General features: G+C 39.5%; 3 protein-coding genes across 4 annotated transcripts in view; 1 reads left to right on the top strand and 2 right to left on the bottom strand.

Annotated features, from left to right (window-relative positions):
• The window catches only part of galns (galactosamine (N-acetyl)-6-sulfatase), a 36,606-nt gene extending 22,558 nt beyond the window's left edge, over positions 1–14,048 (bottom strand). The window contains exons 1-9 of one of the 2 annotated variants that reach the window (XM_041784026.1): positions 13,785–14,048; positions 13,397–13,520; positions 12,050–12,124; positions 11,807–11,909; positions 9,950–10,093; positions 9,105–9,171; positions 4,425–4,552; positions 4,197–4,336; positions 3,987–4,090 (exon numbers count right to left, since the gene is read on the bottom strand). In XM_041784026.1, the coding sequence (XP_041639960.1) occupies positions 3,987–4,090; positions 4,197–4,336; positions 4,425–4,552; positions 9,105–9,171; positions 9,950–10,093; positions 11,807–11,909; positions 12,050–12,124; positions 13,397–13,520; positions 13,785–13,928 (1,029 nt within the window). In that variant the 5' untranslated portion in view covers positions 13,929–14,048. The remainder of the gene's footprint in view (positions 1–3,986; positions 4,091–4,196; positions 4,337–4,424; positions 4,553–9,104; positions 9,172–9,949; positions 10,094–11,806; positions 11,910–12,049; positions 12,125–13,396; positions 13,521–13,784) is intronic. The other variant, XM_041784025.1, reaches the window with a different exon arrangement.
• Positions 14,049–14,353: 305 nt separating this feature from the next.
• On the top strand, positions 14,354–17,617 carry trappc2l (trafficking protein particle complex subunit 2L). The gene is made up of 5 exons (XM_041784029.1): positions 14,354–14,447; positions 14,738–14,910; positions 16,831–16,918; positions 17,285–17,364; positions 17,458–17,617. The coding sequence occupies exons 1-5, from the start codon at positions 14,415–14,417 to the stop codon at positions 17,501–17,503; spliced, it is 420 nt and encodes a 139-aa protein (XP_041639963.1). The 5' UTR covers positions 14,354–14,414; the 3' UTR covers positions 17,504–17,617.
• A 15-nt stretch (positions 17,618–17,632) lies between these two features.
• Positions 17,633–24,294, bottom strand: pabpn1l (PABPN1 like, cytoplasmic). The gene is made up of 6 exons (XM_041784027.1): positions 24,010–24,294; positions 22,401–22,527; positions 21,836–21,903; positions 21,644–21,750; positions 21,475–21,562; positions 17,633–18,346 (listed from the first exon to the last, which is right to left on the bottom strand). The coding sequence occupies exons 1-6, from the start codon at positions 24,106–24,108 to the stop codon at positions 18,011–18,013; spliced, it is 825 nt and encodes a 274-aa protein (XP_041639961.1). The 5' UTR covers positions 24,109–24,294; the 3' UTR covers positions 17,633–18,010.
• Between the last annotated feature and the right edge of the window lie 483 nt (positions 24,295–24,777).

Below are 24,777 nucleotides of genomic sequence, written 5' to 3'. Positions count from 1 at the left end.
CCATTAGTGACAAGACTGATCATTGTTATATGGCCTGTAAACTCTGCTATTGGGTTGGAGTCAAGATGACATTTTTCACAGCATAGATTCATGATGGCTAACATGTTTACCTGTTAAAAGAAAGATGGAGATTTTTAATTTAAAAAAAAATCTACATGTTAGGGACCGGATCAGCAGGGATGTGAGAGGTACTGCTTTGCCAACAGGCAAAATCAGGGTTTTCCACAGACATACGCTATGAAGTGACATCCCAGACAGTTTCACATAACCACTGTGTGGGATATACAGTGCCTATAAACAGTATTCACCCCCTTGGAATGATTTTAACCTTTTATTGATTTTATAAATCAATCATGGTCAATATAATTAGGCTTGCACGGTCTCAGTTTGTGAGGATGCCCTGATCTAAGCAGATTTACATGTGCCATATTCCCTCCATTTCTTGATACTCTAGAGGGTATTTAGTGCTTCTGATTTTTTTTTGTATCCATCCACTGACTTATACTTTTCAATAACTTTTTCTCTGAGTTGTGTGGAGTGTTCTTCTGTCTTGATTTTGTGAAGGTAGCCAGGAATACTGATTAATAGTGACTGGACCTTATAGACACAGGTGTCTTTATACTACAATCACTTAAGACACATTCACTACACTCAGGTGATCCCCATTTCACTAAATGTGAGACTACTAGCACCAACTGGCTGGACCTCTGTTGAAGTAGGTCAGTCACAATGAAGTGGGTAAATATTGATGCAGTCACTAATTTTACATAACATATTTTCATTCAGTTGACATTATTTTGTATAAATCTGTTTTCACTTTGACATTAGAGGTTTTTTGTACTTTTTTGTCAAAAAGCCAAATTGTATTGACCCTGATTGATTCATAGAATCAATAAAACGGTAAAACATCCAAGGGGTGATTATTTTTTACAGGTACTGTATTTCATATTGCTGGTATGGGCCTTAACCTCCTATCTTCATTATTCATGATTTAAATACTTTTTCATAAATCAATGCTATTGGTCCCCCTTTACACCTATAGTTGGATTTTTACAATTTTTCAACCAATAAAAGTGTCAGAAAGATGCTGTATATGACCATTCAGTGTTAAATTATTTGAAAAGTGCAGCATTGTTTTTATTCCCTGAAAAATTGGTGATTTTGGAGATAGCAGGTTATGGCCCGATGTTAGTGATATGAATCCTGGAAACAGCCCATAAACAGTTTTAGGGGAAAACAATCTTGGAAGGTTATTGGACAAATGTTCTGTATGTCACATTCATTAAATGCCACTCAGAGTGATAAAAGCGTATGTGCTGCCCAAGGGAATAAACTACATAATGAGAACTTGACAGGCAGCCACTGTCACTGTTGACCATCAGTGGAGCCAGTTGGTAAATTCAACTCTCGCCAAAGTGGGTCAGGAGGAAAGCACAAACATCTAAAACACCACCAAGAAAAGCTTTCAGTACAGTTGTATACCTTTCTTGTAATAAAGAAAATCAGCCAGTTCTCATAAAACTGCCATTATAGCTGCTTCTGTGCTTATCTCTTCACAGGCAGCCTCTGTTTGCAGGCTTGCAGTACAACTGAACCACACCCTTAGCTACTGCCTTCTTCTCTGCAGTGATGACTGGCCCATTCTTTTCAGACTGGAACTTTGCAAGAAGGATCCACCTGATGACAGACATGCAATCTGGCAGGTCCACTGGCTTTGCAAGGTCAGCAGTGGTCAGCCTGTGGGGAAAAGGTGGCCAGCTAGGACAGTCTGAAAGCTTGCCCTTCCTGGTTCATTTAACAAAGTTCCTAAGGAGGCATCTTGAGGTCCTCCTAAAAGAAATTCTAAGCATCTTACACTTAATTCCCTGTAATCTGGTGAATATTTGACAATTTGTGGTAGGAATTCAAATGTTTAAAAAGAAAACACAAAGTTATTAACCAACTATCAACCAAAATTCTGCTACTTTGTCTATAAAGTTTAAATTTTTGCAAGATTGGATGTTGTTTTTCACATGATCATCTAAAAAATGAGTGGTTAGAGACATGTGTTTACCACTTTAAATATTATCCATCACCATTAAATGAAGAAGCATAAATCTTGCATAACAGCTAAACACGAAGTGTGTGATTTCGCCAGAGTATGATTAGTTTTCCACACTGTTAAAGTGAATCTTAACTGTACAGGTAAAGCAAGTCACGCATTGTTAGTTTTGCTGTTTTATAAAGTCAGCAGTAGGAAAAAAGTAGCTGGCTGTAATCAAGTGACCAGTCAACTGTTTCGCTGACAGCTGGCACTTGTGGAAACCTCTTGCCAAAAACCAACATGAACCAGAAGTTCCTCACATGACCTTTAACAGCTAATAAAAGCTCCTTGTTGTCTGTTAGACATGTAGAAATGCACACTGAAGTAGTCTCTCTATTTCAAGTCCCTCCTCAAACTTGTCTCAACATCTTAATACCATAAAGATGCATCTGTTGGAACAATAAACCTGCAGATATCCCTCTCCAACAAAAGCCTGGACGGCTGTTTGTTGTCTCCAGCTTTTTTTGCAGCTCAAAGAGCTTATGGACTTTTCAATGCACAGATCAACAGAGATTTCAGAAGAACACAAAACAAGAGATGGGGCATCCCTGTGTCTGCTCTGTCCTCTCTCTCCTGAACAGCATTGAGTGATAAATCCAAAGCTTGAAAGTACAGAAGCTTCAACAATGCTGCTTTGTCATCACGACCCCTAGAGAGCTTTGGGGAGGATCTATCGACCCTTGTGCTCACAGCTGCAACTGTAATACACACAGGCATGTAGGTGTTTGAAGATGTTCTGCATTGTTAGTGGTCTTATTTACATCTCTGTGTCTTTGCAAAACCTAGAAAGCTTTCAGTGACGTTAAACTAATCCAACATACATTTAAGAAGCCTACGTATGTCTGTAGAATCAAATAAAAAATGTCACATGTATACACCGACACCTTGGTCAATTATAATGTGGTGCAGGTGCAGCAAAGCCTTGTGAGTACATAAATGCTCTTGGCAGTGTGGCAATGCCAGAGTCTTTAGCACCCCTCTTTCTCCTTTTCTCTTTTACTTCTTCCTTGCTTCCTTCCCTGTACCCCCCCTCCCCTCCACTTCCTCCACCCCTCCGTTCCTTTATCCTGAGCGCCTGGCATATTCAGATACTGAAGTCCTCATTACAGCTCAATCCAACCTCAGCAAACACACAAACAGATTAGCCGCTTAAGACGCTCCCAATCCCCCTCTCCCTCGCTGCTCCGCTGTGCTATCAGGCCCCAGCACACCCCTGTGAGATGAGCCAGGGGCAAGGCTTACTGCAGACTGCAGCCTCCGCTCGCTCCTCCACCAAATCCCTCTGCGTCACAGCCCCGTGTCACAGCTGCCCCTAATACAATTAAAAGTCATTTGCAGAACGCACAGGCTTAGAGGATCACGGTGTGGGTGGGGGGTTAAATTGGGGAGAGGGGTGAGAGAGTGAGTGAGAGAGTTTTGGGGCATTAATTCCAGCCAAAAATATTTGAGGAAACAGAGGAATAAGCGCCCACACGCTTCGTGGCCACAATTGCACAGTTTATCTTTGCTGTTTGGGGAGTTAAATCAATCCATAGAAGTTTAACAAAGTTGAGATTAACAGCGGCAGCAGATCAGAGTGTGTAAATGTAAAGGGGGAAATGATACACACATGAAACAAATAGCAACAATCATTCAAAAGAGAGGATTAGTGCAATTATTATTCCTTTACTATAAACCTGCTTTACAGTGCTTTATATCCCCTGCAGCTTTACAGACAACATGTCAGCTCCTTGAACCTGTTGATAGGAAGAATATTAGGGAGCAACAATGTTCCAAAGACTAAAAAACACGGGCTCTGAATGTTGAAATTAAATCCAGACTTCAGGGATTATGGGACTGATTATTTGGGGGGGCTTTCTGAGTGTTTATTTTTAAATGCTGCAAATCACAGGGGTAGTCTCACCTTGCCCTCTTTGATGTGTCCAGGCCACCAGGCGATGCCAGGCTCCCTCAGCCCTCCTTCAAAGGTGGTCTGCTTTCCACAGAGGAAAGGCCCATTGCTGCCACCTGAGGCGTAAGAAACAGAGAAGCATGGGTCAATTTAGTTCTAGATTTGCAGAGCCTGTGTGTAGAAAGCTTTTTATGAGCGTGTGCAACTAATTCAGATCCCTACTTTCATGTGGGCCTGAACTGACAGCAGCTCCATTGTCTGAAGTGAAGAAGACGAAGGTATTATCATCCACACCCAAACTTTTCAGGTGAGACAAGATCTGACCGACACTGTCGTCGAGCTCCATCACTGCATCACCATACCTACAGGTAAACATTCATCATGAAATAAAAACATGTTTAGGCTGACGCATCTCCAGAATTGTGGAAATTGTTGAGGGATGTGGTGTACCGGCCCCGCTGACTCTTCCCCAGGAAGCGTTTGGAAGCGTAGACAGGAGCATGAGTTGCATCAGGTGTCCAGTAGAGGAAGAAAGGCCTCTGAGCTGCAGTCTGGCGGTAAATGAACTCTACAGCTTCCTATAAAGGGCAAAGGTGTGACAGTGTTAGGACACTTTCAGAAGAATTTTCAAAAGACTGGCTGACAGTGCAGATGTCAAGCTTGATAACAAAAAACGTCTTTTTTCTTTAGTTCTTCTTTTGGAGAAGGTATTGCGCTCACTGCTGTTAGACCTGCAATTCACACCCCGGTCATGGTTTCAGTGTGTCGATGTTATCTAGACTGTTGGAGAGAAATGCTGAATCTATTTTAGAATGTTGAAAATTTAGGACAAAGTAAATATTAGAACCAACCAGGGATGGAAAGTAACAAATTACATTTACTCAAATGACTGTAATTGAGTAGCTTTTTGTGGACTTGTACTTTTTTAAGTAGGTTCTTAAATCAATCATTTTACTTCTACTTTAGTATATTTTGGGGGAAGTTTTGCTCTTCATTACATTTTAAAAGCATCAATTACTGAGTAAAAAATAAGCACTATGACCCAAAACAAGCAAGTTCAAGTTTTTTGCTAACCATGGGAAACCAGCCAGTGGTTTGGCTTTGACTATACATGCCAGTCTGTAGCACACTGAGAGAATTATTCTACATTTCAATCTGAAACAGCTGTTGCATTGACTTAAGCTTAAGGTACACCTTATAATAAACTACCAGGTTGGAGATTCATTTTCTCTTGTTGTTCTTGTGCATGAGGGAAATCTAATTTCACTGTACAAGTTCCTTAGGTATCAAAAGTAGCTACTCAGTACTCAGTACTTTGCGTAAACTCTGAATCAACTACTTTTATTTGAGCAGAGTTTTAGAACAGTACTTGTATTTTGACTATGATAGTCTTCTTCTGCCTCTAGGAACCACTCTGTAAAATTAAATTTAGCTACCAATGGTCACCAACCTTTCCTAAGTAAAGATTACCTTTGATGTTAACAGAGAAAGCTAGGTCTACCCACCCAAATTCAGTGAGAAAAGTCAACTACTATTAATTTGATATTACTTCATTTTACCCACATTTAAGCTAGCAGAAACAGATTTCAGTCAATCAAAGTGATAGACCAAAGTCTGGGAAGGAAACACACAGGGGAGGGAGTCATATATCAGACTTGTATGCCTTTCCTGTCTAAAGTATTGGAGAAAGTTGTAATGGCTCAGTTAAAGGGTTTTTTTTAATTCATCATGATTTATATGAAAAGTTCCAGTCTGGTTTAAGCCTCATCATAGCACTGAAACTATTAAATTGTTCTGATTTTAACCGTAGACTCGGGAGAAGCTGCTGTTCTGGTACTTGATACTGTTGATGATACTGTTGACCCTGTCAGCTCATTTGTAGACATGTGTAAGAATTAAGGGGACTGCGCTGAAGTAATTCCAGTCACCCCTAACAGATAGGACCTTCCCTGTTCATCCTCAGGATTTTTCCTCATCTGGGACAGCTGCTCTTACAAGTGGTGTCCCACAAGGCTCTGTGTTCTATTTGTTCATAGATGTTGCCTCTGGGGTCTGTTTTCCAAAAATACAATGTCTCCTTCTACTGTTTTGCAGATGATGTTAAAATCTACATGCCACTGAAACTTAAAAATAGGGGTACCCTACGGCTTTTATTTGACTCTCTTGAGGTGTTAAAACATGGGTGACCTTGAGTTTTCTAAATCTGAATGACAGCAAGTCTGGAGTCATCGTGTTTAGTCAGCCTGATCTGTTAGCAAGCGCACTTTGTCCTTTTGCTTGTACATTCCTCTGCCAAGAGTCTTGGTGTTAATTTTCAAGTAAAGTTGTATCTGCCTTCAAAGATTTAGAGAGGGTGGTACATGCACTTGTAAAATCTAGACTTAACTATTGTTAACTCTTTGTATGTGGGCTTGGACCATATCTCAGTCCAGCATTTGCAGCTAGTTTAAAATGCAGCTGCCTCCTACCAGGCACAAAAAAGAGGGACCACATTACCCCAGTGATGATCCCTCTACTCTAGCTTCCTGTTCCCTACAGGACCGCATTGAAGATTTTTCTGTTAGCTACCGTATTAAAGCTCTTCATCGTTTGGCAACTGCTTACTTGTTTGCATTACTTCACGTTCACGCTCCAGCCTGAGCACTAAGGTCAGCCAACTCATGGATGTGCCCAAAACAGAGCTAAAAACCAGGGGTGATGGAGCTTTTGCTGTAGCTGCCCTGAAAATGAGGAACAACGTACCTCTTGATATTGAATTTGCCCCAACAACTGAGCATTTTGAATTACAGTTGAAACACATCTCTTCTCTTTGACTTTCAATTCTAAATGAGACTGTATTATCCCAACAAATTTAGTAGATTCTACTATTCATTCTACTATATCTGAATTGAATTTATTACTTTATAATGATGCATTTTTGATTCATATTTTGTCTTTTATCCTCAAATGACATTAAACTGGCAGGAACAAGCGTAACACTCAAACTATGCAAGTTTAAAAAATATTTGCTACAGTCGGATTTGTTGCTCATATTGAAAACTAAAGGTGCAAAGAAAGATCGGTTTATTAGACCTAGTGCACAGCTGCAGTTAAAGATCTACGTGGAAAGTCTGAGAGACCAGGATCTAGAGTTTGGTGCTTTGAAAAATTCTCTACATTTGTAAGAACTTTGTTGCTGGCCTTCATTAAAAGACTGCATTGGCTTTTAGTTGGTTTAAAGAGCAGAAGTTTGGAAAGAGTGTTCATCTTTCAGAGACAGAACAAGATCCAGAATGCAAAGTATGCAGGAGAGGCAAAACTAGACATGGCCAAGAAGGAGCCTCACTCCTGGAGATACTGTTCTGGTTGTAGATGCCACAGCTTCAAGAGGATTGTGAATGATGGGGAAAGTTTTGGACGTCAGATTAGATGCAAAAGGCCTGGCATGCTCTGTGGGTCTTAAAACAAGACCCAGCATTCTGGAGAAGGCAGTGGTGAAACTCTGTCTGCTACTGCAGGCTGCAGCTATGCACTGACTCTCTTTCTCTTCCTCTATCCCTCCTGTCTTATGTGTTGTTGCTGCAGGCTTTTCAAGAAGACCCATCCCTTAAAGTTAATGCAAAACACATAGAATTGCTCTGATACATTGTTCACATTGTAGGGATGGCTCCTTTAAAGATAATTTTAATTGTGATAGTATGCACTGTTTGTGTCCAGAGTGTAAGAGCTATTTACTGTATGAATAGTTTTGCATTTAGTTTGATTCAATTTGCTACGTTGTTCTGTAATTTTTGTTTTCCATTATATGAAATTGAGGGTAATTTAGTTTAGCTGGATTGACTGGGTAACGTTGTAGGCACCTGAGGAGACATACTGTAGGTACTTAGGTAGGTAGAGGACCAGCATGCACCGGGTTAGGCCTTTTTTTTTTTTTTTTTTTTTTTTTAACCAGCCCAACAGAAATAGCACGTTCTTTTGTTTGCTTGCCTTCCTTTTTGGAAAATAAATATGACGGATCTATGACGGATAATATGGATCTAGGCAGCAGAGGGGATCCCAAGTTGTGATTTATTGATGATATCGATGCATATGTGTTGGATCAGTAGCACTGGTGCTAGCGTCATGGCCAACAGTTACCTCACTGTAGAGCTGAAAAGTGTGTCAAACTATCATTGGGCTCTGATGTTCAAATTCCTTACTCATGTCCTTTTCATCATTGTTTCTGCCCATTTTTTACAACATTTTTTCCTAACACTGTTATCTCATTTTTGCCTCCTTTAATCAATTCAATTCACTTTTAACCGATTTTTACGACTTCAGATGCACATTTTGTTTACTTTTTGCCACTTGTAACCCATTTTTGCTGCTTTTTGTATGTTGTTGCCTCTGTAACCCACTGTTACCACTTTTTAACTGCTTTTCACCATCTAAATTTGAACTACTTTAGACGCACATTTTGCTGACTTTTTGCCACTTTCCACCCATTTGTGCCATTTTTTGCATATTGCTGCCTATGTAACCAAATGCTAATTTTTAACTGCTTTTCTCCTTTTTTTCCCCCTACTTTTACTCCTTTTTGCCTTTCTCAGCCCATTTTGCTACTATTTCCTCATTTTTGCCACTGTTAACCCATTTTTGCCACTCTGCAACTACTTATCTCTTTTTCACCAATTTTTGCCACTTTTAGCCAATCTTCAGCTTTTCTGCCTCTGTTTACAGTTATGAAATTAATTTTTTCCTTAATAGTATTTCAGTTCCTTCTATTTTATTCTCTTATATCCTGACATTTGTGCACATCAGCCTAGCCATGAAGTCTGACATAACATTCCTAATGGGTTACATCAGTGTTTACATTAACAGTACAAAAAAGGGCAATTTTGTTTTAAGAAAAGGGGTTTACATTTTGAAAAAAGGCTAAACCATACTACAGCATAAATACATAGATAAATAAAATGTTTGTGTTGCTTTGATAAGACTGGTTATTATTCTGGTAAAATATAAAATATGGTTATCATAGATTAACTTTACAATGCTCCATCATTCTCCTGACCTCCATGGGCTCCCCATTTGGCTGGGCCAAAGACTGCTCTCCCATTTATCCCCTATGGGTGGACTTGCTTAGAAGTAACACTAGGTAGAGTCTTAACTAACCTGCAGGTAGATCTGTGTGAGGTTGGATTCGCCGGTCTTCCTGTCAATCTTAAACTCCTCATAGAATCTGGAAAACATCAGGGTCAGCAAGATAAATTCCATAAACCTTCATCATGAGTTAGAACAGATTTGCCATATTTGAAAATTAGCTGTGATCACATCATGCCATATCACTTCAATGTCTTTGACCGTTTGGTATGTCTCATGCAAACCAAGGCTGTCAATCTGCGTAAACTGACAAAAACATCTGTAAATAATACCATTAAAACAATAGATTTCAGTAAATTTCCTCCTGTGGCATGTGTTTGCAGCAGATTTTTGTGAAAAGCAGATTTGAGAAGTCTCAGGCGAGTTGAGCAGAGGGAACTGTTATGAGGCGTTGCTGAAGCGTGGAGCGGCGAGCAGAGAAGCAGTGACAGGCATCTCTCTTTCTTACGCTTCACTTCCTCCAGGTGTCTTCGCGTACAGCCAACACAACCTGCCGTCTCTGGAGGGCGTGTGTGTGTCTTTGCGTATGCGTTTCTACGTGTGTGTGTATATCTGTCCAGGGCCCAGGTATGCAGCGCTGATTAAACCCACGGCTAAGCGAAAAACACGCCCGGCTGCCAGTTCCAATGACCCTGAATACACATATGGCTGTTTTGGGGAAAACAAATGGGCGGAAAATGGAATACACAAGCACAGCTGGTACAGAGAAAGAAGAGGAGGGGAGACACTCAGCTCATCCACAGGAGCAGCCAGCCACACTATTCCTCTGAGTCATGGAGAGAGGAGGATTTTATAGATTTTCAGCCATTTTTTCTGTTTGCTGTCATGTATATCTGAGTGCTGGTGTGTGAGAGTACCTGCCAACCATCTCAGAGTTGTTGTAAACAGGGATGTTTGGTGTGGTGCTGTCGTTGTAGGGGCCAAAGTGGCAGTTTGGAGCTCCAAACCATTCATCAAAACCGTGTTCAAGGGGCAGGAACTGAGGTCTGTGGCCCAGATGCCTGCAGTGACAAAGTGTAGACAAACAATGTGAGATCAATGTTTAGGAAGCTTTACTTTTACTCACAAATACCTGTGGTACCGAAGACAGATTTCAAAACAATAAGACCTAAATGGGTAGAATATGCAATGTGTGACATGAAATGTGGATTTGAGAATCTAAGATATAACTCACAGAAGTGTCTGTTTGTCTGCTATTTGTCTTTTTTATTTGAACAATATTTATTTGCAACACACCCTCCTGAGTCCACAATAATCCCAAAAATGTATTCCACTTCACCACTTAACCGAATGAGTTTTTTAAAAACACATTTTTTTTAGTAATGCAACAAATTTAGACTTTTGCAATGTGTTTACGGCAAATCCCCATTTTGCAATAACAGTGACACTGCAGCTGATTACAGAGCCCTTGAAGCAATACTTACTAATCTGATTGTTTACAGGATGCCAGTATCCTTCTGTCTCCTAGTACGAAGTGTAAATTATCAAAGCAAATTTATGTGGAATGATTCCAGTTTAACATGAAAATAGGAGCATGCATGCACATCCAAACTGAACAAGGCAAATGCTTACATGAAATTATTGAAGATAAAACGAAAATTAACTGTGACAGCTTTTATTTGTCAGAACAAGTGTGCTTTCTTGCACAAAATCTTTCTCTGGCTGTTTAAAAAGCCGGTGTTTCACAGGTTAAAAAAAAAAAAAAAAAAAGCAGGTAATATTGTTTTGGTAAATTATCCCTTTCCAAGAGCTTCACATGGAGGAGAAACCAAATTAAGAGAGGCCTCATGGGCTTCAGTGATAGATTATTGTATTCTGCGACAACTATCATTATAAATTAAATGTGCAAAATTTGTGATAAAGCTGCTTAAAAATATTTTTTAACCATGGAGTCATCAAGAAATGCAGAGAAACTTATTTTCACATTATATTGAAATGAAATGATGGTATCATTCAGCTTATCAAGAGATCCCGTGTGGTCCTGTCCCCCTAAGAGTGGGCTTTCATGTGTTTCGCACCAAGACTTCTGTCTAGCCATAAACCCAGATCAGAAGAGGGCTGCATTGATGGTTGTCTTTCTGGAACTTTGTCCCATCTCCACACAGGATCTCTGGAGCTCAGTCAGAGTGACCATTAGGTTCTTGGTCACCTCTCTTGCTAAGGCCCTCCTCTCCTAATTGCTCAGTTTGGCCAGGCGAGCAACTCTTGGAAGAGTCCTGATTCTGACGAACTTCTTTCATTTGAGAATTATGGAGGCCACTGTGCTCTTAGGAGCCTTCAGTGCAGCAGACTTTTTGTAGCCTTTCGCAGATCTGTGCCTTGCAACAACCCTGTCTCTGCAGGCAGCTCCTTAGACCTCATGGCATGGTTTTTGCTCTGATATGCATTGTCAGCTGTGAGTCCTTCTATAGAGAGGTGTGTGCCGTTCCATATCGTATCCAATCATTTTGATTCACCATAGGTGGACTCTAATCAAGATGTAAAAAACATCTCAGCAAAGACTAAGAGAAGTGGGAGAAACCTGAGCTATATTTCAGGTGTTTTTTTAAAGGGTCTAAATATTTAAGTCAATGTGATAGTTCAGGTTTTTATTTTTAATCAATCTCCAAAAAAATTATAAAATTCTGTTTTCACTATGTTATGATGGGGTACTGAGTGTAGATTAATGATTACAAAAAATGTTTTTTTCAACTGTAGATAAGGAAAGAACTCACCACTTGCCAACTATCTTGGTGACATAGCCCTTTTTCTTCAGCAGCTGGGGTAACAAAATTTCATCCTTAGAAATTCCTCCCACTATCTCCTGTGGTGTGTATGCTGCAAAAATAGAAAAACAGAAAACAGTTCCCATGACTTTAATGCATAATGTGCATTATGGACCAAGTAATGAGAAAAATCTGCATTTAATTATTTGCAGCTGGAGGATTTTAACAGTCAGGGTATAACTGTGAGTTTACCGTTTCTGGCGTGGGCATTAGTGGTGTAGAAGCCATTTCTGACAGGAAGTCTCCCAGTGAGAAGTGAGGCTCTGGCTGTCATTAAAATTAAAGAGGAAAAGTTATGGGGATGTCTACTTGAGCAGGGGCTCACAAATGGTGGGCTGGGACCCAAAAGTGGGTTGTGACGCTGTTTTCAGAATCAGAATCAGAATCGAGTTTTACTGCCAAGTAAATTTTCACATAGTACATGGAATTTGACTTAGTGTTTGGTGCAAAACAAATAACAGAGAAGAAGAAAAAGGTGCAATAGAGGAACTATGCAGATGTGCAGCTATTGGTGAATAGATCATAGCGCAATTACTCTAAAAGACAAACCATATGCAATACATATCAGCAAAGATAAGTCCGCTGTGCATTCATATAATGAATAAAGTCTGTTTTCAACATAATATTCAGTGGGATGCTAATGTAGGTCTGATAACATGAGGCAAAACCTCTGTGAAGTACAGAATCTATAGGTGGTCTTATCATATCTTTAATTTTACTCCATTTTCCTGTGACAATGTGTACATTTTGGTTTTCTCAAGACTTTGACTTATTGTATTTCCTCATTGTGTAACTCATGAAATGACAACTCTAGCATATTTGATAAATATATAATTTTTCGAATAGCAATTTTTGGAATTATGTGTTTTAAATTTTGTTTTTGTGAGCTTTTGGAGGTCCTACATCTAATACAGTAAGCTTAATCTAAAAAAAAGTTTTCATTTTATAAAGTTGAGGCTGCGATGAAAAAAAAAATGGTACCAATCATGAACATGGTGAACTCAGCTGCTTATATTGTCAAAAGAAAAGAATTAACAAAATGGCATAAATAGCCTGTTGTCTTCTAAGGGTCTAAAATAGAATAAAATAGAAGTTTAAAGTAAAGAACACCTTTGTCATATTGATTGAAACCGTAAACAATTTTTGACACTTCTGTCAACTGAATGTTGGTATCACCAAATTTTTACTCATCTTATAATAATAACAGCAATAATAATAATAATAAACCAACAATAAAAAATATAGCTGATTAAGCCTCCTCATCACTGAGCAATAGCCTACCTGCTCTCATGCACAAATTACTGTTAGCCTATGTCTTACACTCCTAACATATTTAAATGAGGTCCTAATTCAGCAAATAACAAATATTCTGTAGGAGTTCAATCATACAAAGTTGATTTGTCCATCAATATAGCCTCCAGTTCAGCCTATATTTAATGATGTTTAAATGCAATCAGAAGCCAAAGCAGAGGGATGCGAAAAATTGAGAAACAGGATCTGCTGGTTTGTGATGTTTATCAACCTTTAAAGCTGACTCACATGGGGAACACAGTGGGTTAGCTGTGTAGAAGTTTGGTAGCAGCATGCCCTGAGCAGCCATGGCATCCAGGTTGGGTGTTTCCTTAGAGGGCTGGCCGAACACCCCAAGGTCTCCCCAACCCATCTGAGAAGAAGAGGGGGAAATATAGACAATTAATGTAGTCCTAAATGAAAGATGTACATAAACTACAAGTAGAGTGAATAATACTGTACAGACTGTAATCTTTAATTACATAATCATAAATGTATTAAATTCCCTTGAGCCCACAGACAAATTAAGACCAACAGAGAATTGTAAAGTGACAGAGAAACACATATTGAGATGTCAAACCCATTCATTGCTTGCCAAACTTAGGATAACTCAAACATAGAAGAGAAAATAACTTACGTCATCCATAAGCATGATGATAATGTTTGGAGTTGAAACATTTGATGGCTTCTCTCCCAAAGAAAAGCATATTATTGCACTAAAGAGGGTTAGAGTCACAGCAGACATCCTTCGCCTTGCGTTGCTTTGCTTCAAGTTAGTCATATGAGCATGAACTTTAAGGAAGTGCTTTGTTTGTCTTCTTGCGGGTCTGCAGCGCAGCGCTTGCGCATACACAATTCACTATTAGTCTGAGGCGTTCTCGAGGATCACTTTAAAATTTCAACTTATTTGAACGACATTAACGAACATAAAACTGTTATTTAAGTTTTGAATAAATATTAAACTTTAAATAAAAAAGCAAAAGTGACCCTTTGCTTAACGACGCATTAAGTGGGTCTCTAATGAATATTTTAAGTGCCAAATAAACTTCAAAATCCGTCGATAAAAAAGCAAATTTCAAATAAACGTTTGATTAGGGGAATAACTAACAAATAAAGGCAATCAGTAGTGTGAATAATATATTTAAAACACGTAAACGTTTATTTTAAAACACACGGCACGGTGTACTAAAAAATTAGGTGGTCGTATTTTCGACAACGTCTGAATGCACCACGTCACGTGACAGCATCTGACAGGAGGAACACTAACATGGCGGTGTGCATAGCAGTGATCGCGAAGGAGGTAACTTTTCCTAATATAACTGGTCCCAGTTGTTATAATTGACTAGTTTTAAATGTCAGGATGTATTATCAACTCCTAAAATAGTATCCAAGTTATTGTCAGTTTTCTCTGTTTGCCAGAAAATACACATACCGAAACTGAGCTAACGTCGAAGGCTAACAACATTAGCATCCTTTGAGTGAAGCTGTTGTTTAGATTTTCTACACCGTTTTCTAGACCGTGCAAGTGGTTCAAACACAGTCCCTTTAGATGTTTTGTGAATGATATTTGTCTATTATGTCCTCTCCCAGAACTATCCGCTGTATATCCGCAGTGTTCCCACTCAAAATGAGCTGAAGTTTCACTACACAGTGCACACCTCTCTAGATGTGGTTGAGGAGAAGATTTCAGCTGTGGGCAAAGCTTTGGGAGATCAGAGAGAGCTGTACCTGGGTCTGCTCTATCCCACCGAAGACTACAAAGTGTATCCTTGTTGTCCTTATTGTAACAGGTTTGGGAAAACCAATATACAAGTGTTTTATAAGCTGATCTTCATTCTACAAGGTTTTTACCGTGATCCTACATACAGATGAGGACAAAAATATTGTCAAAGTGCTGGTTAACAGAGCATGGATTTTTTTAATATAGCTTTTCCAAACATCTTAGTTTTATTTTTGCATGCTTATAGTTCACTTTGCAAAACCAAAAACTAACAGGGTCTAAACTATTAGCCCCATGATGCTAAAAGTCAATTGTTTTTTCCTTTTTTACTAGTTAACAGCCTGCAGTCATTCGTTGTAGTTTTCATTGCAGGAGACATATTTTACTCTTTTAAGACAAGTTTATATTGTTTTCAAAGGTCCCCAAAACATGCCTGTTAAGTTTGTTGCTGAAAAAACACTCTAGTATGGGATTTTTGCATGTCTAAAAACACCTCTGTTTCAGCCCCTCTCATAAACGAGCTGTTTCTGTGTCTTTAAATGTTACTGATCTGTCTGACTCCACCCCCGACCACACCCCTCTCAGGAAATGGACATGGCACTCCTGATGTTACAATGTTACAGATGCTTTTGTCCAAAGTTAAGGACCAGACTAGGATTTGAACCATTAATCTCCCAGACCAAAGTCAGCAGGGTAACCCACTGTGCTATCCAGCATCTCAGCTGGCAGAGCTGAGAGAAAGATCAGGAGAGGAGGGCAGAACTTTCTTCCAAGTGGGGAGGGCCAACCGAACCTGGGGGCGGTGCTAACTCCCCACATGAGGTCATGAAGGGAAAATCTGAGAACAGCTTGTTTCAGCTTACATTTTTTGAAAGTTGGAGAAAGAGAGGGGAGGAGGGAATGGATTTTTCTGGTACTTGAGGGGATTGTGGACAGGCCAGGGGCACATATTTTTGTTAGAAAAGCCTGAGAAAATGATTTTTGCATAAAATGTCCCCCTAATTCTCAGAAATGTCTCCTGAGGAATCCAAGCCCATTCTTTTTTCTTGAATCTCTCACATTCCTCCAGATTTGACGGTCTCTCAGCATGGACCTTGGTCTTCAGTTCACCCCACAGATTTTTAATGGGATTCAAGTCAGAGCTTTGTGCAGGTCACGCAATAATGATCACTTTGGTCTTCTTGAGGTAGTTATTCACCAGGGACCAGGTATGTTTTGGTTTTCAGTTTTTTTGGGTCACGTTCGAAGACAAAGCAATGACCCAGACCCAGTTTTGTTGCTGACTGCTTGAGGTTTTCTTTCAAAATCTTCCACCTTTTCAATATTCCCATTCTCAGATGCACTAAACCATCCCCACAGCATACTACTCCAACGCTGTGGTTTACTGTTGGGACAGTATTCTTTGGGTTATACGCCTCTCCTTCTTTCTCCAAACATAAGCAATAGTTCTATGGCCAAAGTGCTCTAGTTTGGTCTCATCTGACCAAAGGATGTGGTTCCAGTATGCATAATCTTTCTCCAGGTTGTCCTTAGCATAATTCCATTTGGCTTGAGGTGTCTCTTCTGCAGTAGTGGAGTTTTTCTTGGTCTACATACTCCAGTCCATTCATGTGCAGGGCTCTAGTGACTGTTTTCTTTTAGATTACAATTCCTGACTTGGCTAAGTCATTCACAAACTTGGCAGTTGTTCTGGGAACTTTAGATGCATCTTTCACTAGTTTTCTTTCCAGGGTCCACATGTCATACATGTAGACCAGTGCAATTCTCTTATTGTACAATGTTATAGGAAAGGTTTTCATTGTATAATTTTAAAGTATTTTTTCTGTAAGGGCATATGGAATAAATACACATGCTTTAACAGACAACACAGTATTATTTTGTCCAGTGAGAGGATACAGCATATCATGGACATGACATGTATGTGACAGACATCCATCCAAACTATCCTTAACTGATATGCTAGATATGGGTATGTTACCAACTCCAAGGTAAAATTTGTCATTGTCGTGGACTCCTCAAATACATCGTTACGGGACAACGAAATAAGAAGTGTAAGTTGACTCTAGATCAGATTGATTAATGATGACATGTTGCACAACAAGTATTTACTCTCCTTAAGATTGTTCACCATAAATACAGAAACGTGTTCTCTCTCTAGTAAATGTGTGTAACTTATTGCACAGTATGTGTACACTTAGAAAATAATTTATTGTTGGGCTGTAGCAGTCTTTTTTTTTAATGTTTAACCCTTAGTACAGAATGCTAATTTCATGATCCTGTCCTTGCCTTAGTGCCAAATGCTAGCCCTGACTGTTAATAGAAATGTAGAGACCCTTATTTAGAAGAAGCAGTGTATGCACCTGCAAAAAATCTGGGTTTTTTTTGCCAGTTCTGTAAATCTTTACCTTTCTTTACAGATGTTCAGAAAACTACACAACTCTTTCACTGATGTAATGTGCAACCCCTTCCATAATCCTGGAGACCCCATTCAGTCCAAGTAAGTTTATTCTTTTCAGCCTTCTTATTCTAATCCTAATGATTTTAATACTTATGTTTGTGATTGTAATTTTTTAACTGAATTGTTCTGCAGGGCCTTTGATGGCATTGTATCTGGAATGATGGTGCAATCAGGCTGATATCCATTTCACCTCCTCTGAAACTCCCCTGTACAGAACAGTCCTTATTCATGTTTTTGTTTACATGTTGCCTTGATTATAGCAATTCATTAATAAACCTCAATGTTGTTCCAACTCACTGTATATGTGTCATTTTATCAGATCAATTGTTTTATTTATTCATTCACTTAACATAACAAAGAACTTATAAGTTATACGTAAGAGGAATTTACACTTGACATTACAGGCAAAACACAAGACATTCGCATCAATTAGTAAAATCAGTAAGAGATGCAAACTTTTTAACGAGTTAAGGGTTGTCCCATGCATTCACAGAAGCTTATAATACAACACGGCTGATCCCAGACCTCACAACATCTCACAAACTTCAATGACTGATGCAGGGATGCAAATTTTAAAAAGTTATGTCATTGATCCATTCTCCTCTCTCACAACTCAGTAATTTCTAGAAACACTTAAAAATGATCAGTTCTTTCACCCACTCTTCTACGTTGGTTGTGGGTGTTGCTAGCGCTGTTGAGGATAGTGCTGTCCACCTGACCCCGCCCCCAGTTCCTCTGAGGGTGGAGTGATGAGAAGAAGACAAGGATAACGTTTAGGCACCTGTTCCTGGTAGTCCATATGTCCCCACTGTCTCTTCCCCACTGAGGGGCCTCCGTAATAAGGGTGGGGTGTTTGATGCTGTGGCCTGGTCGACTGATACCTAAACCTGCCTCGAGAGCTGCTCTGGTATCGCGGTGGACGGTAACCTCCTCTGCCTCTGCCGCCTCTGGTGTGGCCGCCTCGGTGTCCTCCCCTGTCTGTGGTGCTGATTCCTGGCATGTTGGTCCTTTTGGGCATTACCTGCAGGTAAAAGGACACTGGTTTTTACATACTTGGGATAATGGATTACTGTTCAAATGAGTATTTTGTTAGAATTTAACCCCTGATGGATCAAAATAACTTCAATGTCTTCAAGGCACTTCAAGACCAACAAAAACAAGGAAAACCATATAAACATGATCTGTGGTGCTACAACTTTTAAATGTACGAGGTGAAATTAGGTAAAAAAATGAATTACACAAATACACCATTACACTATGATGACCATTGCAATCAATTCTAGTCCAATATAATAGCTCTACCAAGAGTTCTGTTTTTACAAAGCTTCTACATGTTCAGCTTTCTCAACATGGTCAGTGATCATGGCAATCTATTGCTGAAGTTATATTTGGTGTTGGTGGTGCACTGGAGTAACCTTTTGAAGCAGATGGATACACCCGTTTCTGTGTTTCTCATTGGCAAATCCATCTTGCAAAGCTCCCGTCTGAACCGTTTGGGCCCGGTTAGAAAGTGACAGGACCAATCAGCGTTGAGAGGCAGTGCTTTCGGGCGCAGCAGACTTGTGACGTAAGCAAGCAGCAACAACAGGCCAGTGCAATTATGGCGGAAGACAATAGCGTGGATGCTGCTAAAGTGCCAGTTTTATCAGAACTTTACAACATTTCTTTGTTAAAAGAAGAACAAAGAACAGCATTGAATTGTTTTCTTTTCAAAAACGACAAGTCGTGTACTGACATGTCTACAGTCGCTATGGTTCGTGTTATGCAGTTCTGTATGGAGTTTACTCCTTCGGTATGGGCGCAGCTTGGTAGTGGCTACGTCACGTGTTTTTGTTGCTCTGATTGGCCTGTAAAGATGTGACAGACAGAACGTTCATCTAATCACCCTCCAAGTTTGTTTCAAATGCTCTGACTTTTCTCAAACGCTGTCAAACGCTATGAGTGGTTTTCCAAATGGATGTGCGAAACAAATCCATCTGGCGTGCCAGGTTAGCACTGGAGTGCATTATTTGAAAAGTGTTCCTTTGTCTTTGGTCTTTGTCATTTCCATTAACATGAGGAGAGCAAGGTATTAGAAACGTATATAATGCCCTCCAGTGCACTACCATACATTTTCACTTTAATAATAAGTTAAGAAATATCACCTTTCTGACCATGTCAACAAAAAAATTTCAGAGGCACCATATAGATTCAGGGTTCCTGCAGATCCTTAAAAAGTCTTAGTCTTAACATACACATTTGAAAATTAAGGCCTTAGAAAGTCTTAAAAAATCTGATTTATTATGATTTTTCTGACCTTATACAATTTAAAACATCTTCCTCCAGACATCGCATAAATATTCTCCAGAATTCAGTTGAATGTTTCAGATTTCCTTGGGTAGGACCCCAAAACCCTCTCTGATGTATCCGACTCACTGTGATTAAATATACTCTAAACTAGTGTTGCAGTCAAGACCACACTATCCAACCAGGGACCAAGACCATAAAAATCAATAGAAAAAAAAAAAAAATCATCACAAGGTTGAACAGTAAAAGAGCACTCTTTAATGAAAGTTTGCTTTAAAAAAATACAGGGAAACCAAGGCATCTGCAACTCTGTATTCAAAGCACCACAATGAAAAAATCTCAAATCAAGCTTTTTTCAACAAACTTCTTGTGAAAAATAAATCACTGTATGTATTAAAGGCCAGTGGCAGGTCCAGAATTGTTTAAAATATCTGAAAATTAGATGTTTATCTATTTGTCAGGTAAATAAGGCCTAAAATGAGCGTAACACAGGTATTTCTGACTAGAAATATGATAGATTTGTTTAAGATCTGAATTTTTGCAGGTGTCTGACACATGCACTTGAGTTGATTTCCAAGGAGACATAACAATCAGTGAATCAAAGGCAGCTGCCCTTAGTCAAATAAAAACATTAATTAATCAGAAACAGTTCAACTGAAAATGACATATGCCCAGCCTGAATAAAAAACTCAGTAACAAAATACTGAAAAATCTGAGCTCATCACAATGAGTAAACAAACAGAGGTGTAGTTGCTAAGGACCACTAAATATGTCCCCAAATGACCGAATTCTTTTCCTGAGAAAAAGCAATTTGAAGAGCTTGGTTACATTTAAGAAACCGGAGAGACTGCAGCATTTTGTGACCCAAACATGCCTGGTGGGGTCTTATTTCTATGCCCCCTCTACTAAAAACCCTCTCAACGGGTGCAGAGGGGGCAAAAACTGACAGCTTGAATTTGAGTACACCGCTAGATTAAATTAAGCCAAAACAGTTGTTATATATTCTCATAATCGGTCATACTTCACGCTGAGCTCACCAGAATTTAAAAAGTAAATAAATGAAATCCTTTCTACGACAAACTTTTCTCTAAAAAATATCCTGTAGTTTTTAGTGGGAGACAGATCTGATATTATCTTACGAAAACGGCGTGGACCCCATAAACAAAAACTTATGTGAAACTCGTGTAATGGTGCAAGGTGGAATTTTTTGCGACTATAAGAGGAGTGTGTCAGTCTGTTTCTTTTATTAGTTTGTGACCACTCCCACTGTAGTCAGTGCATCACTCAGTGTTGTCCAACAGTCCTTTCATTCACAAAAACTTCAGTTTTGAAGTCAGTTTATTTTCTTTGACTTCCTTCCAGTTGCAGTCATGATTCACCCCTGAAAGCCTGTAATCTGTCAGCTCATTGATACCAATTTTCATTCATTAAGTGATTTGCATTTACTGTTTAAGGCTGAATGTAGGTGTGTAAGGGGCATAACAGGAAGCAGATCTACGGGTGCATATTTCCAGGTGGACTAGGATCTATAAAAGGAACATTGCATAAAGATGTACATGTGCAACATTTTATAAATCTGAATTAATTTGTGCAATTTGGGAATGGATTCTATGCACACTTTTATAGATGAGACCCCTGATTCTTTCAAGAATGGAGGGGTAGGGTGAAGTGCTAAGGCTACATGGCCCTTCAATTGAAGATTTTCCAGACACTCCAAACAGCGTGTTACTGGAAATCTCACAGAACCTTGTGAATCATCAGCAAGATTTGAAACTTCAAGATTCAAGAAAACTTTTTCTATCACACAGGGAGAAAAAAATGTAACTTTGGTTAAAAGCTAACTTGCAGCAAGATGCTTCTTACCTTCAGGACTCTTCCTCTGAACAAGGTCTCGTGTAAACCAATGGCACTTTGCACTGAATCTCGATCAGAGAACTCAATGTAAGCAAACCTGTTAGGGGGAAACCAAGTATTAAGTTGATTTCTGTGTGAATTAAAGAAATCAAGGCATATGTACAAAGGTTGAACCTACCCTTTAGGATGGCCTGAGAACCGGTCGCATAAGATGGTAACTCGGTTGACGGGACCACAGCCGTTAAAATGGATCTCTAGCTCGTCTGCAGTTGCTCCATAATCTACCTGGGTTTTGTGCACAGTGTTAGACCAAAAGTTTAAAAAAGAAAACATGCTTAGTGGAAGAAAAAAGAAGGTATTCAAGTCTTACATTTCCTACATAGACTGATCTGTTGTCCGCCTCTATCCTCTCCTCAGGAGTCATATTGTAGAAAGGTCCTGTGGAGAAAACAAAAACATGTGTAGATGTCTTTGCCCACTTGATATAAATATATACTCTCTGGACAGGGGCCCATCCAGGTGAAAATGACACATTACTATTATCTTTACAAAATATAAATAATAACAACCTTCACCCCCCACTTATTATATCTCTGTTCTAAGGAGGAACCAAAAGGCATGAAGAGGGGGGTTCAAAGGGATGAGGAGATGCATAGAGGCAGAAAATAGCCACAGGCAGCAAGGAGGACCCTTCTGGTTCTGTAAGCCTTGCTGCTCCGTCTCATTGGGCAGTGATGAGGCACATGTGAAGTGTCCCAGGTGTTAGCCAGATGGTGAAGGATGCAGTTACCTCACCTGCCTGGAGGCTGTGATGCTCCACACCTGGCCTAAAACTTGCTGTCGAGGCTTCCCAGATGCATAATCAGTATTTAGCTGTACAACGATATGACACAATAGCAAACCATGGGGCAGATAAAACCCCTGGGCGGTCTCACCAGGTCGAGGGGAGCTTGTCAGAAGCTGCATCTCTGCTGCATCACACCTCTCCTCTTCTTCCTTCAGTCTCTCCGTCTCCTCCTCCATCTCCAGCTCCTGAACCCTGGCTTTGATGGCGGCCAGCTCCTGAGATACACAAAGAAAAACATGATGTTTGCACTGATCTGAGCTAAATACAGCACTGGAAGCAAGAGTGGTAGGACATTAAAGGCAGACATGTTAGAAAGGGTGCATATTCGATACAGAGCAAGAGAGCCCCATCTTTGGATTTTTAACAGTTTCTTACTCAGTCACTGAATCTAAACCTTGTTGAAACCTTTTTCCAGCATCATAAAAACACAGGAAAATCCTGAGTTTAAGGTGATTTTGACGAGGAACATTAAACATGTGGTTGGGCTTGTTATAAACCATCTCCTTGATTTGAATTTGGCAGCATTTGTGTACTTATTGGGATACTGACCTAAAGGGACAGAGCCAGACATGTTAAATATCCAGCGCAAAGCTCTAACAAAGGTTCAGGAGCTACTTCCTCAATAATTTGTTGCTTACTGGGCAGCTGTATGCACTATTTTTACATCATTTGAAACCCTAGAAGTCCAACAAATCTATGCATCCTTTGGGCAAAAGTGATGATAGTTCACCCTAAAACTCCTCAGTGATTACATACATTTTTCCTCAATCTAAATGCACTTAAAGTGTCTGATATTTCTTTTATAAGTAAATTTGAATAGGTAGGGTAGTAATGTGGTGTTAATGTTTACAACTGGAAATACACATTTTCATACAATGAACAGAGAAAACAACATATAGAGTTACAGGTATCGATCTGTTCACAAAAAAATGCTGAAAATTGTTTTTTTTAGAACAATGCTAAAGTATTTTTATACTGCACTATGTGCATTAGTTGTTAATAGGTAAGAGAAATGATTTTTTTTTTTTTTTACATACTTTGCTTCAAGAATCAAATCTCCATGCTGAGATCAGCAAGGCACAAATGTTTCACTTATTTTTGCATTTTTCTACAAGCAACATACTTTTAGCCAACCTGACAGATTGGAAGCTTTTAAGAAAAATATTTTGGGCTTTAGCCACCACCTCACTCCACCCATGCTTACCTATAACTTAGTTGTTGTCTTTTATGATCTGTATGTAGTGAAATAATTTGATGAATGACCTTGTTAACTGTTTAATAATAAAACAATCATAAAGAGCAATGGGATACTAAGATAGCATGCATGCATTTGTGAACAAAACCCTCTCAAAGATGTTTGAAAACCTTTGAATTAATTCCTAATCATTTATTTCAATAAAGTCATTGATGCAGATGTAGATTGCCTGAGGACTAGAGCTATAGCTAAAGCATGCACGCCAGCAGTTATTTTAGTGCATGAACCCCAACGCAGAGCACCTGACTTGCTGCATGCACCCAACATGTTATTATGAATGTAGCTCATTGATGCCGTCCTCTGCATTTATCAATGATATAGCCACACTACGTAGCAGAGCTAACGTTTGAGCTTACTGCTCATTTGGTCTTCCTACTAAATGAAAGAAAAAACACGAGAGGGCAGCGTCCTATATATAAACAGCAAACACAATGCTACCCACCGGGTCCTCGGCGAAATGCTCCACCATGGACTCGCCCTCCAGGTAGCCGTACTCCAGATGATTTTCCGCCATGGTTAGCTTACTGCTCCAACATGGCATCTGCAAAGCCCACTGCAACTCGCCGAAACCGATTCAAAGAATCTCTCTCTGACGGTAGGAAAACCGTTTGATGGAATGCGGACTCGACACCTGACAGCATATGTGGTAGGCTAATAGATATCACCTGTGAATGAGACTCATGACGCGCTGGATTGATTGACAGTGGCACGCACGTGAGCGAGGCGCTGGAGGAGGGTTTCTGCATCTCAGTGGCGCAGCAACATGGGGCCCACTGCACCCCTGCCCCATGCCTGCACACAAATGAGCATCCTAAGATCCGGCATGCAGGTATGAAGACATTTCAGTTTGGCTTTCCTACAGCATTGTAATAATTTCTGCCATTAGAACTTTTGAGATAATTGTCCAGAATGTCTGTTAAAGTTCAAGTAATTGACTTTAAATGTTGGGATATTTCACTATTTAAATATTTTAGGGAATTTGCTTGGAAATTACCAAGTATGTTCATGGTAAATTATGCAGCTTGTATATTTTGTAGAGTTTTATGGAATGATTTATGGAAATTTAATAAATTAATAAAGAAATATCTTATCTTATCTTTACGATCTATTATCTTTTTGGGAATTAAATAGGAAAAGTGCAGGTGGGAGATGTCCTCTAAAATGTCCATGAAAATGACTAAAATGAACAACTCCCACCTCCAAGCAAATT

The sequence above is a fragment of the Cheilinus undulatus genome, linkage group 1 (assembly GCF_018320785.1).
Source record: "Cheilinus undulatus linkage group 1, ASM1832078v1, whole genome shotgun sequence".
NCBI classification, from domain to species: domain Eukaryota; kingdom Metazoa; phylum Chordata; class Actinopteri; order Labriformes; family Labridae; genus Cheilinus; species Cheilinus undulatus.
The sequence above is the reverse complement of the archived record's forward strand: the minus strand, read 5'-3'. Positions and strand labels throughout refer to the sequence as shown.